Below are 15,447 nucleotides of genomic sequence, written 5' to 3' on the forward strand. Positions count from 1 at the left end.
TATTCATTTTAGGTCCTTAATGTTTACGCGCCACAATTTTAATCCCTAATATTTACAAATTCTTATAGATTTGGTTCTGCTATCAAATTTTGGACCAAATTTATAAAAAATTATAAACAATAGGATCCAAAACTATGGCACATGAATGTTTTGGGCAAAAACGAATAAATGAGTATATATAAGGACAAAAAATGTAATTTACCGTACATATGTACGTATGAATAGTAACTGTTGGAAATGAAAGGACTATCATAAAACCAGAAATGATGAGCTCATTAAGTCGTGGTTGAGTTGGCTATTTGAGGGCCTCATCCCATTTACACTCTGGGTCCTTTTTTTTTTTTTTTTAAGTATTAGTCAGCGTGACATGTTATCTTTATGTGTATATAATAAATATTTTTTATATTTTAAAATATATTATAAATAAAAAATAGAATATATGAACCAATAGAGCACATTTTATAAAAAAATTCAACTTGAGGTATTATCGACACAACAAAAGAATTGACGCTATAGTATTAAAATGATGTGGAATCGCTTTTGTAAAAATCAGTAGTTAGAATTAATTTTTAAAATTATATGATTAGGGGTAGTGACATACTTAAAAATTAGTGCAGTAGTGTTACTAACTGCCGTTTGTGAGTTAAAAGAGTCTTCTTTCTTATATTAGTATAATAGATATATATTTAATAGAAAACCATGAAAATATCTCTATTTTTGTGTTCTAACGACCAGTATATTTAAAAATTTAAATTGTTAAGTATTTAATATGTAATTTTTCTAACATGCTCCTTCACGGAGTTTTTAGGTGAAACTCGAGCACGAAATTTTTTGTTTGGCATGACTCTGGTACCATATTGAATGACCGTCTCACTTAAAAGTTTAAATTATTAAAGAGGATAAATCACTATTACAATTATAAAAAATATTATAATAACAAATAAAAAATTGTTATCACATAATACATATAACTAAATACAATTCAAATATGTTCACTTAATTTTTTCTCGCTAATATATATATATATATATTTCCTTTTTTGCAGCACGAGCAAGGAAATGAGTTCAATCAAATTGAATCATCAAACTTAGAGTTTTCCAGTATTTTTTTTAAGAATATATCGATTTTTTTAAATTAACCAACATACAATTATTAAATCATTTAAAAATTCAAATACGCGTATTTAGGCCGGTATATCAGCCACAGGGTTACGTATTTTATTTTGAAAGAAAATTGATTTGGATATGTCAAGTTTTGTACACCATGCAAAATGACAGAAAAAATAATTAAAAAAAGAAAAAAAATAATTTTATCCAGCAGCTAAGAGAAGTCCACAGAGCCTGACATGGAGTAATATATTTTTCTCTTAGCTTTCTTAATTTATTCCCTTTCTTTACTTGCAATTTTTGTTCTTTTCTACCTGGGAACTATGGTTAAAAGTGCTCAAACTTTTAATGCCAGTTATGTGCTATAACATATATATATATATATATATATATATGTAAACTATTAAGATGTTTGGTGGGTTAATCGGATGTTCTGATCACGTGATTAGACCTTAATTTTTGACGATGGTTATTTAGTTATAGAAATCTTAATCGACACACATACCGCATGCACAATTTTTCTTGACGGGTATGTGAGTATTGTGTCTGATTTTTCATTTATACGACAATAAAAAATATGTAAAACAATATATATACATATATGTATATGTATACATGGTTTAAGCCAAAAAGAATGAAAAATTCTACTCTAATAATCAACTTGAACAATTATTTTGGACAAAGTTGAGAAAAATGGGCAGCATAGTTTAGTTGATATGTGACAAATGCAGCTACCAAATCTCACTAAGATGAATGAACTGTTTTGAAAAGTTTAATGTTTAAAGTTTGATGAAACTGAAGAATAGATGCTTTTTTTGTTTGATCAAAAGGCTGGATTTCTTTCTTTTTTTGTTAAGAAGTCGTCTTCAGAAGAAAAAACATTTAATTAAGAGAAGTGGAGGGATGTCTTCTATCTCTTCCCATGCTTCCATTTTACTGTTGGTGTTAAATTGTTATTAAGGCATTTTCTCATCACCTACCACTGATAACTCCATTCTTCCTTCTCTCTCTCTCTCTCTCTCATGATATTGTATATTTATATTCTTGCTCATATTCATATTCCTTACCTGAAACCACCACAAAGAACAATTATCTATTCATTACTTGCACATTAATTATCAGCACCTATTTTAGCATTCTATGTACCTGTACTGTCGCTGCAAATACAGCCCCTTTGTTGTTGTCATCTGGGCAGGGTATGCTAAGGTTCAAAACCACTCACATTTGGTAATGCAGTGTGGTAGTGGAAAGGAATTGCTTCAGATTTGCCATTTTAGAGGTGTTTCTGAGTAAATATTTGCTTCTTGGGCGTTCTTGGGATGTGGGGTTCATGATTCTTGCTGTTTTAAGGGTTCTTGGAAAGAGATCTGTTGTTGAAAGGATTTTGAAGAACTGAGATGGTGATGGAGTTCTCAAGATCTGGGCTTTGAGGGTTGTTTATTTGTGTTATCCTATTCTAGAAAAAGGTAAAAGGCTTGAAACCTTTTGAGATAATATGGCATTTTTTTTTCTCTTTCTGTATGGTATTTAATCTTTTCTTCTAGGAATTATCTTACAAGTACATACAATATATAGTTCTTTTGCTATTGTCTTGATTTTATTTGACATAATGATGGGGGAGATGATATCTGTTTGTGGGATCTTGTTCTTATTTGTTATTGATCTACTTCTTGATGGGTTTTGGATTTTTAAATATGGCTTCAGGTAATCATTCTGCTCACCAAATTACTGTTTGCTGCACTAGTTTTACATTTTTCTTTTGCCTGCAGCATTGTTCTTGTTAGTAGATAATAAAAACTCCCTTTTGTTTGCCTAGGATTGTATGTTGGAAGATGAGAAGATTGAAAATATTGCAATCTCATAGTTTGATATTAGTTTCATGCTTAAATTTGCACGTCGAAGAGTATGAGCATCAGTTTCTTGTGTTATAATTCACAGGTTGTTTGAAGGATGGCTTCTAATCTTAACACGGAGCTGTCGAAGAATGCTGGCTTTTTGGGCCTCAAGGTCTGGGAAGTAATAGGAATACTAGTTGGGTTGTTGATTGTGGTTATCCTCTTTCTGTTGACATTTTATTTAACTTCACGGAAGAAATCAAGAAGAGCTCAAGAAAAGCTTCCGCACAGCCAAATACCTACTGTTTCGAAAGAAATTAAAGAAGTAAGAGTTGAGCAAGTATCAACAGACGAATTTGTTCCAAGTGATGGGATTCTTCTCACCATTCATGACAAATCAAGTGATAAAGAGTCAGATAAGGTTATGGTCCATTTGGGAATGCCGAAAGTTAAAAATGGAGATAACGGCAGCCAATCAGGTTCATTTCATCATGTTGATAAAGATTATTGTGGATCACAATCAGGAGAAGAAGGGAGCTCGGGAACGTATGCAGTTTATAAACCTTCCTCGTCACATCCGATAACTGCTCCGTCTCCTTTGAGTGGCCTGCCAGAATTTTCTCACTTGGGTTGGGGTCATTGGTTTACTTTAAGAGATCTTGAGCTTGCTACAAACAGATTTTCAAAGGAGAACGTTCTTGGAGAGGGTGGATATGGAGTTGTTTACCGAGGACAGCTTATCAATGGAACTCCTGTGGCTGTCAAAAAGCTCCTCAACAACCTGTGAGTATCATATTATTCTTGCAATAATCAAGTTGGTTTTGTTGTGAATTGCTGTAGAGTTAATACTCTTAATGCTGTGCCAACCAGAGGTCAAGCTGAAAAAGAATTCCAAGTGGAGGTAGAGGCTATTGGTCATGTAAGGCACAAAAACTTGGTTCGACTTCTGGGATACTGTATTGAAGGAACTCATAGGTACCGCTGTCTAGAAAAACATGTTACAGTTTTTATAGCTGTAATTTGTCTTTAAAGTTTGGGTCGTTCCGTTTTCTATATTTATTACTAGAACTCTTAATATTGCATTTAAAATGACGAATCCATTTTAGGCTCTAAAAGCTTGAGTGCTCAACTCTGATCAGGTTCGGCTTTATCTTCCAAATGCTCTCATTTAACTTTAGACTAGTGTTTCAGGATGCTAGTCTACGAGTATGTCAACAATGGCAATTTAGAACAGTGGCTTCATGGGGCGATGCGTCACCATGGATTTCTTACGTGGGAGGCTAGGACGAAGGTTCTTCTCGGCACAGCTAAAGCGTAAGTTGGTCGGGCTGTTGATTGTTTTTCTGATAAGCTCCATGGGTACAAAATTTTGTCGTCCAGCAGTACAGATACCACTAAATGTGATATATTTCTTGCAGTCTTGCCTACCTACATGAGGCGATTGAACCAAAAGTAGTTCATAGAGACATAAAATCAAGCAACATACTAATCGATGAAGATTTCAATGCTAAGGTCTCTGATTTTGGTCTGGCTAAGCTGCTCGGTGCTGGGAAAAGTCACATCACAACTCGAGTGATGGGTACCTTTGGGTTAGTTTTCGTTCTTATCCGTGGTCTTTTAGTGATTGTCAAGCAATTCATAGCTCTTCATTGTTGAAATGTTGGTAACCATAGCTCTTCATTTCGATAAATATGTGAACTTAACTCGTTTGCTCGTTTTCATTTCAAATACAATTCAGATACGTGGCTCCTGAATATGCAAATACTGGCCTTTTAAACGAAAAGAGTGATGTCTATAGCTTTGGTGTTTTGCTATTAGAAGCGATTACCGGAAGGGATCCAGTAGACTACGGACGTCCTGCTCCAGAGGTATTTATCACGTTATTAGCGTCTTTTTGCATATTGGATGTGCAAACAATAAGCATACTCATAATATTAGATGGTGCATATAAATGGTACAATCAACATAATTTTATGCAGCAGAAATATTTGCAGTTACCTCTGCTACTATGAATAATAGTCAATTTATAATGTTGAAGTAATCGCTTCAAGAATATGTTTACGTGTTTTTTTTTCTTGTAACGTGACTTTTAGGCAAAGTACGATGTTCTAAACTTCTGTTGCATTAATTATAGAACTACCGATACTTGCAGGTAAATCTGGTTGACTGGCTTAAAATGATGGTTGGTAGCCGGCGTTCAGAGGAAGTGGTGGATCCAAATATGGACGTGAGGCCATCAACTAGAGCCCTCAAAAGGGCTCTTTTGACTGCTTTGAGATGCGTTGATCCCGACTCAGACAAGAGACCAAGGATGAGCCAAGTTGTCCGCATGCTTGAATCAGAAGAATATCCCATACCAAGAGAGGTCAGTTCCATTTACAGTGGACGACTAATTTACTTAAATTCAGAATTGTCTAAACATCAAGTTGGTAATTGTCATAAGTTTTTGTAAAAAACGGACCAAATCAAATCCAAAAGAAGGTAAGTGATTTCCCTGATCGCATGGGCCGTTTGGACGAACACACTGCCTCATTACGCCCCTTAAGAGCACCTTCTAAAACATTGGTCTATTTCACTTCACAGTATAGTTCTTTGAATGCAAGCTCTCATAATAGCCCAATGTTTGCTTTTTTTGATTGTTGGTGTGCTTCATTTCTCAAGGATCGGAGGCACAGAAGAACCCGAGCAAATAGCATTGAGATGGACACCCAGAGGGACAGCTACGACACTGACAAGAGTGACAATCAGGAACTAAGGTCAGACAGCAGAAGGAATTTGTGATCACAACCAAACAAAATTTGCATCACAAAAAACCACTAATCTGTCTTTGAACACAAATGCCACTCTGACAGAGTTCTACTCCAGTGATACGATGTTTGCTCAAGACGGTGAGGCGTTGAAGCACAGGTAGGACGTAAAGTACAGTAGATACAGGTTGGAACAGGGACTTGTTCTTTTGTCGAAATTCTTATTGTTTTGATTTTTGGCTGGTTGTTCATGTTTGTATTTTCCATTCTTGGTTCTTGCATGCAAATATAAATCTAGATGATTGTTTTGTAATGGAACTGGTGGTGAGAAAAACAGGGGAGTTTGTATAGATGCTGCTGTCTCATGTTGAAATGCGTTCTTCTTCATGCAAATCAATGATTTTATTGATTTGTTTGAGCATAACAGGAACCAGAAATAGGAAAATCGGTCTAATTTGAATCAATCGTATGTAGTGTAATACACTTATTGTGTGATTGGTGTACAGTTTAAGAAAACTGACAGATACACTTGCCCATGGATTTGATTTGGTTTAATTCTCCGCGCCCATACTCGATTAGTAAGAATTTTTCCAAAAATAGAATAATATTTGAACGTTTGATTTCTGATTAATTTATGATTTTTTGTTGTGAGTTCGTGTTTTTATTTAAAAAGTTAGAATCACACGTACTCCTGTATATATATTATATAGAACTAAGTAAAATTGAATATCAAAGCTTTTCAATAATTAATTAATTTTATCATATTATTTTATGTATATAATTTAAAGTTAAAATAATATATATTTAACGGTTCAATTTTTTTTCGATTTCTTTTAGCACTAACACAAAACCAACAAATAAGTGCAGGCAGTTTTACATTGAATTTAAAATTTCAATTTATTCATCAAATCATAATAAACAATTCAGATACGAGTTGGTTATGATGGTTGAAATTTTATTGATCACCCCTAACTTCACAAATACAAGCGCCATCCAGGGAAATAGTAATACATAAGCATCAGACATCATGCAGAGCGACAGTTTAGTTCAACTGTCAAATAAATCAATCAATCATCCAAAACTTCTACGAGGAAAACCGGCTCATCTAAAGCAACATATATATGTACAGTTTTCCCGTAGGACTGGACTAACTATTGACAGGGAAAGAATAAAAGAATGATATATATGAGTTACAAGATTGCTCTGCTTCAGTGAAGAAAGGGTCCACCGGCATCATTCAAGATGGCTGCAGCTTCTGTCCAACCTCATTCGGTAGGTTCTTGTTTTGTTTCATGTACTCCTCCTTCGATTCGTCCAGGCTCTTGGACACCTGATCGCCAGTATGTCCATGAACAAGAGAATTAATTAATGCATACAATTCAGCTAATCTCTGAGCCATATTTTTCCCTTCTACTGTATGATTGATGTTATTTTCGGTAGATCAGATTCTTTTGTTTAGTCATCCATTACCGTCATTCTTTGCAAGAACAAATCAGCACTTTCATAAGTGACAAATTAACAAAGGAGGATGTATTTGAGAGGTGATGGAGAGGACGGCGAACCTTAAGTGAGTAAGCCATTGGTAGTAACATATCAGGGTTCATGGCGTCCGCAGGAAAGTTCCGTAGTGCATATATGAGTTTTTCGAAAGGTAACTTTATCTGTTAGGAGATAAATTGTCGCAATAAGCACTAAAGGAGAAAGTGTAGCAACTGTGAGGACTCATATATGAGGCAATATAAACTCACCAGATCGTCATGGCAGTATTTCAGTACGGCCAACCCAACTTTAAAGATGATTATAGCACCCTGGCAAAAAAAAATATTGGCAATCTCAGGATCCGCAATGATGTAAAAGGTAATTTATATGAAGTTGCCAAATACCTCTACTGAAGAGTGAAGACTGACCACTAACCTCAAATAGAAAGACATCCCAAATCCTAAGAGCCAAATGGAATGGGAAAGAGTATGAAAACACAGTTATGAACCACTGGCTTGCATACATGCTAGGATTTATCATTTCTTTAGCAAAATGCTCCCCCAACTTGGGTAAGTGCTCTTTCACCAATTGGTCTAGCTGAAATAGATATTGCTGTACAAGAGGCAATCCGACCTGCACCAAAAGCATGGGTTCAGTGTCTAAAATGAATATGGATGCATAAGGTAAGAGGCATGAATGTAGTAATATATTTAAGAACCAATTGGATGCACTTTTACTACGAAAGACAAATGCAAGTGAAATGGATCAACATTCCTACAAAACTCAGACTAACCAGTTTCATGGAACTCAGTATTCGATCTTAACATACCTATTAACAATAGGCTTTGGAAATATTACCAGAACCCTTTCATAAGACCCAAAAGCATGCTGATAATCAAAATCCACTTATGTGTGTTATTTCCTTTGTAGATCATTGCAAGAGGCAAAAAGAGCTCAGGAATTCTATATCAGGTAAATGATTAGATTCAACTGCCAGACAGTAGATCCTTGATTGGAAACTATGCCAGGAGGAGCTATACATCTATTCATATAACTAGCTGACGTTGGGGACAAATGGGATGGAAATTTCCTTGCTGCTGGAGCAAATCTGGTAAAGTGGTTTGACTCTTCAATCCTGTAGAGTGGTCATCCTCAATCCCTCAAGATAGTATAATATCATGTACTAATTTAGGAAACGTTTAAAAAATATTTCTTGCAGAAGATATGTATGGATGGAAACTTACAAAACCAACCACATCAATATCATTCAGACTATTGAGGATCTAAATGCCTTTTGAAATGAATCACACATCAAACAGAGCTTCTATATGGAGTCATTAAACTTTCTATACAGAGTTAAAACAAAAGTTGTTTTTTTGTAAATAATTATTCTAAACTTTTTCAAAAATATTCTACAAAATTAAAATTTATTAAAATAATTAGTACTTTGGCAATTAAATTAAATCTTACCATCTTCAATTACTAAATCGAATACCAATTTCAATATGAGAAGAAAATACATATTAATTGAAAGAAACATAGTTGAAAGATCAAAATAATATTTTTTGTCTTATGTACTATAACTAATATATACTCTAGATAGTGCAGGTACATAATTCTGGAGATGTTAGTCAAAGCCATCTTTTAATAAACAGTTTTCGACAACAAATAAAAAAGAAGAAGAAGCATACTTTAAATATTTACATATTCAATAATTTTATTTTTTAGTACTCTTCAATTGCTTCTATTATTGATCATCTTTTCTATTAACTAAATTGGCATATTTTAAAGTTAATCAAATCAAATTTATGAGTCGTGCACAATTTTAGCAAGTTTATATATAGATGTGTATATATATTTATATATTATAACAAATAATAATCTATGGTAGAATGAGACTTGTTGCTAATGCAAGCGGCCTTCTTAAAAACATGATTGACATTAAAAACCAAAATACAATTACAAAGCAGTGAATCAAAAGAATAATATCTTTTATTCTACTTTGATTTTTATATTGCGAACTGTAACTGTATGTATTTTTTAACTAGTAAACTTGAAAGTCAGTATGTCATAGTTGACACTTGTTGACATGGCGATGCTATAATGATAACAATATATTTTATGAGATTAAGCTTGTAAATATACTGTGTCCTAGTCTAAATATCGCATAAATAAAGGACAGATCATACTGTTTGGTATGTACCATATACAGTCCTTCCATTGGAGCATGGACAGCTCCTTTCAACAGTGCAACTAATAACCAAAATGCATCTTCTTCACTCATATAAAGAAGCAATAGACCCGCCACAAATCCCATGCCCTGCAAATAAGAGAACTTCAAATCAGCAGAATGTTAAGAGAACGAGAATCTTGGTAGATGCTTGACTAGTTCATCTTATATAAACCTGCACATATCCTACTTCTCTGTCATATACAGAGTATGCTTTGAGAACATTATAAAGGGATCTTTGGCCCGGACCATGTCGCTGTTGGAAGAAAATATGAGAAGGAAATGTACGAGAAATGTCCCGAATTATATCTATCTCGGAAGCTGACGTCTCATATACCACTAGTTGCTGCAGAAAACACAGAGAAGAATTATGATTGAATGAAGTAGAGTACTGAAGTAATATCATTCAACAGTGCAAAATAACCAAGCACAGATATAAATGCGATGTGCTGAAGCAAAGTCCTAAATATTATATCCTAGTATGCCACAGCTAGTCACTTCACAAATTAAATTGTGGAAAAAGTTAACACACACACACACACACTAACTAGAATTCCTGCATTTTAAGCAGAACTCTAAGAAATGTTGGCTATGGACAAAACTAGAAAACTGAAAACCTAGATACCAAGATAAATGCACCTAAAGATCGAATGCAGAAAGGATCTAGTGATTGACACTCCGCGCTTTTACTACGACCGCACGGAACTAATCATAGAGTTATAAAATGTGCTTGTAAGAGCCTGTATCGTTGTACTTCACTATCCAGACCTCCCTTGATATCGGTCCCGCGGTAAGTGGAGGAATGATTTGATTCTAATTACACGAACTGAATAAATATCCAGATATAAAATGATGACAGTTAAATAACTTTTACAAGCAAAATAAAACCCAAGAATGAAACTCATTGGAGAAGATACATTTTGTCTGAGAAACTTGTTTCTCATCAAGTCGTACTAGAAGCACCTCCTGAAATACAGCAACTGAAACTCAAATTTGAGCAATAAGCTAAGCAGGCCAACTCTGTACTTTCTAGCATACTCACTAAATTCAAGAATGTCAATACTAACACATTTGTGGAACTTGAAAGGACATTGAACCAACTCAGACAAATATGTTAAAACATTTTTTTGTTGACATAATTTTATACCAGTGAAACATAACGCTTGTTTAACATTATTTTGATCTGATGAACCAAAAGTAGTTAATAAGATCAACTCCCAGTTGGAAATTGTAACAGACATTACAATGCCATTTGGCAGGTAACTTTAATGAAATGAACACCAAGTGGACATAAACAAGACCAATGCTTACCTCATAAACCCCTGGATTCATGAGCAAAAGTTCCCGACTCCCGGAGATTAACTGCCAAACAAGTCCTCTTAGACAATCAGGAATTCCTTTTCTTATTCTCCTTTTAACAACATGAGGTTTTCTCCAAACATAATGATTCCAATCACTTCCTCCAACACCTACCATCTTTCTCCATTTTCTAATTCTTCTTTCTTCCCTGAAATTGCAAATTGATGTAGTAGCATTATCATATACTGAAAAGCATTAGCAGAATGAGACAATTATCAGGCAAAAGTAATCACAACAATTATTCTGATATAAAATTGAAACCAATATGGCTTAAAAAGAGCAAGTGTACAGAAAACTCCACAATAAAATACAACCCTTCAAGATATTACACTGCCCAAGGCCCAAGTCACCCTTAATAAAGTCATCGAAGAGTCCTTGTTAGTTTATTTATTTTATGCATTTCCCAGAAAGGATACTGCTTGCACAACTATCTAGTCTGAGTCTTGGGCTTGTTCAAGTTATGCTCGAATACATATATAAATATATAAATATTCCTATAATGGTTACTAAATGGTTGGTTTAATACCAGATTATAGCAATTGACAATTAAACACAAACTGTATTGTTGAAACAATAGAGTATTATATATTAGATGGAAGGCTTATTCCAAAATTAGGGAAAAGATAAATTAGAATACAAAGTTACAATAAAATAATAGAAATGAAGCAATGAACAGAGAATAGAGTACATGAAATTGGAATTTACTGATGATAATGATGAACTTGAATTTTTTATCACAAATTGTGCAAATACATGAATTACCTGAGATATCTTTTTCTTTAATGTAGTGGAGAGATAGTATAGAAGCTAATATAAGATAAACAGAGAAGTGGGTGTGTGAAAGCTCTGTGTTCTTCACCTTGAGTGTTCTGTTTTGCGTCCTTCCTATAATTTTTACTTATAGAGAAATTAGTAAGGCCTTGTGTGGACATGAAATTGTTTGGAATCTAATTCCTTTTTAATGATTCAATCTTGAATTATCTTGAATATTATTGTTGCTTTGGTGGTGATGTCAAGGATATGATGTGTCTGCACAGTAATTTCTACAGAGAATCAATATAACATTAACCTTGTGTTTTCCTTTTCAAAACCAGGAGACTATTTGAACATCAATTTTGAAATATGATTAGGAATATGCTTCCTGGTTAATTCAACCAAATTTACCGAGTTTTTGATTGTTGATTTTTTCATTTTTCACAGTGCAATATTCACCGAACATGATGAACGTGCTTTATTACTTTGATGCTCTTAGGAAATCTTACTCATTTCTTCTTATGAATATCTACTTCATCTAAAAGTTTAAACTATTACTGAAACCATTTTATATCTCTAACACACCGCCGCAAACTCTTTTTTATAAATGAGTGGCATTGAGAATTAAACTAAGGATGTCTGTATGACCAAACTCTAGTACCATATTAAATATCCACATCGTATAAAAGGTTAAATTGCTAGAAACAAGAATCAATCAATATTTAATATTTCTTTTGTGGCAGCTCCGGCTAATTTTGAAGCCAAATTTGTTTTCCAATTAAAAGAATTGGCATTGTCAAGAGTTTACATCAAAAGATCAAACAATTGACAAAACATATCTAAAACCTCAAAGGAAAATAAATCCAGTTACAACAAGATATTTGCACTCAAACTTTAAAGCCAAATCATTGAAAAATCATCGAATATTAAGGCATCCTCGTCTAAAACTTCTACAGGAGAAGAATCCTATGTCAATTTCATATCATGAATTGCATACCAAAAACGCTATTCTAGAATTACCCTAGGCATCGAAAACTTCAAACTCTCAACTATGCTCCCATGGATACTGGAGAAGATATGAACTACATCCAAGAGGAACTAATTCCCATTTCCCACCAAATATTTCAAAAACAAAAAAGTAAAACAAGACTTTTACTACCAATGAGTGTCAGCCTCAAAATCCATTTCAAACTCTAAAAACACATACTTCTAGTGGAAGGAGTATGTTTCGAAACCAACTTTGTTGTTATCAAATATCTTACTACTCCTATAGCTCTTGAAAGCCCCTTCTTCCAAATACTCCATCCGGTTAATGATGATTCCAAAGAAATCAAAACCAAGGTTATGGTAAAAGAGATCCTATCCCAGTTACTCAGAGAGCCAGAAACTTGTTCAAGATCCTATTATATTTCAACAAAATACTCCAAGGGAAGGAAAAGAAGTCATTTTCTAGAAAGACGAAATTTCTCACCCAAAAACAGAAACAGATCTTTTACACTTTCAATGAAAAGATCATGAACAACTAAAAAACAACATTTACCTTGAATTGCCAAATGCTTTCTATTGAAAGAAAGATACATTTTATATATCTCAATTACGGGTCTAATTTTAATGCAAAATAAATTCTTATCAAAGCTAAACCAAGTTAGATGAACCAAGGTATTTTAGAATATTGTTAAAAGGAAATTCAAAATCTTGAATCTTTTTAATAAAACTCATGCGTCCATCAAAATCACAATGGTCCTGCCTTGCGTTTTAGATCAAAAAGACGGTTGAGCTCGAAAGAGAAACTCCAAGACTTGTCATAAATTACTAATTTCTCAATAAAGCCCTCCGATGGACCGAATATCCTATTCCCTTTCTACTAGCAAATTCAAACTCTTCCAAGCCAAATGTCAATTCTTAGTACACCATATTGATTAAGAGACAGTTATTCCAATTCTTGGAGAACAAATACGCAGACCAATGTTTGAATATTGTGACCCTACAACACGTAAGTTAAACAAATGTATGTGGCATAGGATTTGATGGCATTCTTGGTAAAATTATTAAATGAATAAAAAATGATAGTCCCATAATATCTAGAGTTTGGAAAACCAAAGCCAAGAAAATTTGAGGGGAAAAAAAAGCTACAAATGGTTTTATTCATTTCAAACTTCCACATGATTAACTCAATCAAAAAATTGTTTCCAATGATATTTTGCTATATAGCAAATTTTAACACCTCTATTTGATTTTAATATATAATATACAAAAGGCATGCCATGATGACATTCTTAATTTTTTAACTCCTTTGTTCTTGCAAGGATTTCCAAAAGGATAGGAGAACAAAAATGAAAGTTAAGCTCTTCGGTGAAGACATCCACGCAAATTCCTGCATCAAAATATTTTCCATTCAGTAGTCCAAAACCACAACAAAAACTCTCTCTCTTATGCCCCCAAATTCCTCAAAGTCCAAAGGCCTCACGATTTCACCACCCTCAATTCAACCTTCAAATTCTCATCAACCACAAAAAAGTTGACCGAGCTACCAACAAGTTTACTCCCCTTGGGAAACCAATCCCATTAGCCCAATCAAAACTCATACAAGTTTGTGAAGACATAATTCACAATCCATAGACTCTAAAAAATTCTCCCACAAAGTCCCCACACATATTAAAAAAAAAAAAACAATTGACTTGTCCTACAATATTCCAAATTGGTTCAACAACATATCCAGGAGTGACTAATAGAAAGGATACAACTTTCATCAACCACCCAAGAAAGAAAATAATTCTTGCACATCAAGTTTGGAAAGCAAAAGCAATTTGAGAGATGGGATTCAAAGTGGTGAAGCCAAATCCTAAAACACTCAAATCTAATTCCAAAGGGCGCCTAATGGATAATATGACATCAATTAAAAAAATTAAGAGAGCAGAACACCGAATAAAAATGAACGATGCAGGAATCAAGTGCATCAGAAACCATGAAATCCACAGCTTATGCTCTATCAATAAGAAAGCATCAAATAAAAAATCGTATGCTTCAAAAATTGCACCTCTCAAACTCGATGGCTGATTTGCTCCTTTTTAAACCCTCAGGGGAGTTAGTTTCCTGCTTCAAAAATCCAAATTTATCAACTTTAGGGACCACAATAGGAACTTCATCATGCTCATCGAGTTCTTTCTTTTCCATCCTACCGTCTTGCAAATATACATAATCATGAACTCTATCCTGATGGTACTACTGCTTTTTACAATATTGCAGTGCAATCCCCATTTTCCCCATCAGACAGCACGAAATCCGGAATTTCCTGAAAGTAAAACAACATATTACGCAAAATCAGAGTGAGAAACTCGATTTATTCCTTACAAATTTCGTAAATATGCAAAATAACAACCCACACGAATAAAATCAAGGCAACGCACCAAATACATTGGCAGCCCACTTCATAAATCAACACTAAAGCTGACTCAACCGCCAAAGGGAAAAGAACATTCCTAAGAAAAGGATTGTTTTAACAGAAAACGGGGTCTCATTCCACCTAAAATGATCAACAGAACAAATAAGAACAACTTCGAACAACACACAGATTGTCCCAACCAACATGAAATTGATTCCTTCCATATCCAAAGATCACGAACGTCGCAATGACAACACCAGACAGAAAATAAATATAATTTGATACAGTTCGAACATCATAAATTAAAATTAAGCAATAGAGAACAAATCGAACCTGAAGCGATCAATGGAGCAATCCTATTAATTCAAATATAGGTTTTGTCCTGTCAAGATGATGGAGGTATAGATTACAGATTGCTCCGACGAATCTTTTTCTTAATATTTCTCTGCAAAGTTTTTACCGTTGGACCAAAATTTGGTAGCTCCGTGAGGGAACTTGGGCGGCAATAATACGACGTCGCTGGTGAGAGGCTCCGGTGTATTTGGAAGTCCACATT

At 34.1% G+C, this 15,447-nt stretch overlaps 2 protein-coding genes across 3 annotated transcripts; one reads left to right on the forward strand and one right to left on the reverse strand.

The window, feature by feature from the left end:
• The first annotated feature begins 1,992 nt into the window (after positions 1 to 1,992).
• LOC105172461 (putative receptor-like protein kinase At5g18500) lies at positions 1,993 to 6,061 on the forward strand. 2 transcript variants are annotated; one of them, XM_020697366.2, is made up of 9 exons: positions 1,993 to 2,572; positions 3,045 to 3,724; positions 3,812 to 3,916; positions 4,133 to 4,255; positions 4,360 to 4,530; positions 4,680 to 4,809; positions 5,094 to 5,306; positions 5,603 to 5,697; positions 5,794 to 6,061. In XM_020697366.2, exons 2-9 carry the CDS (start codon positions 3,057 to 3,059, stop codon positions 5,807 to 5,809), a joined length of 1,521 nt encoding a protein of 506 aa, XP_020553025.2. In that variant the 5' UTR covers positions 1,993 to 2,572; positions 3,045 to 3,056; the 3' UTR covers positions 5,810 to 6,061. The 2 variants fall into 2 exon arrangements, with proteins under 2 accessions (XP_020553025.2, XP_088741891.1); XM_088885765.1 differs by having other exon boundaries at positions 1,996 to 2,572; positions 5,603 to 6,061.
• Positions 6,062 to 6,622: 561 nt separating this feature from the next.
• LOC105172460 (uncharacterized) lies at positions 6,623 to 15,447 on the reverse strand. The gene is made up of 9 exons (XM_011093894.3): positions 15,225 to 15,447; positions 14,547 to 14,801; positions 10,709 to 10,904; positions 9,573 to 9,743; positions 9,371 to 9,487; positions 7,603 to 7,800; positions 7,437 to 7,496; positions 7,251 to 7,349; positions 6,623 to 7,018 (listed from the first exon to the last, which is right to left on the reverse strand). Exons 2-9 carry the CDS (start codon positions 14,681 to 14,683, stop codon positions 6,926 to 6,928), a joined length of 1,071 nt encoding a protein of 356 aa, XP_011092196.1. The 5' UTR covers positions 14,684 to 14,801; positions 15,225 to 15,447; the 3' UTR covers positions 6,623 to 6,925.

The sequence above is a fragment of the Sesamum indicum genome, linkage group LG10 (genome assembly GCF_026168435.1).
Source record: "Sesamum indicum cultivar Baizhima isolate 11 linkage group LG10, ASM2616843v1, whole genome shotgun sequence".
Lineage (NCBI taxonomy): Eukaryota > Viridiplantae > Streptophyta > Magnoliopsida > Lamiales > Pedaliaceae > Sesamum > Sesamum indicum.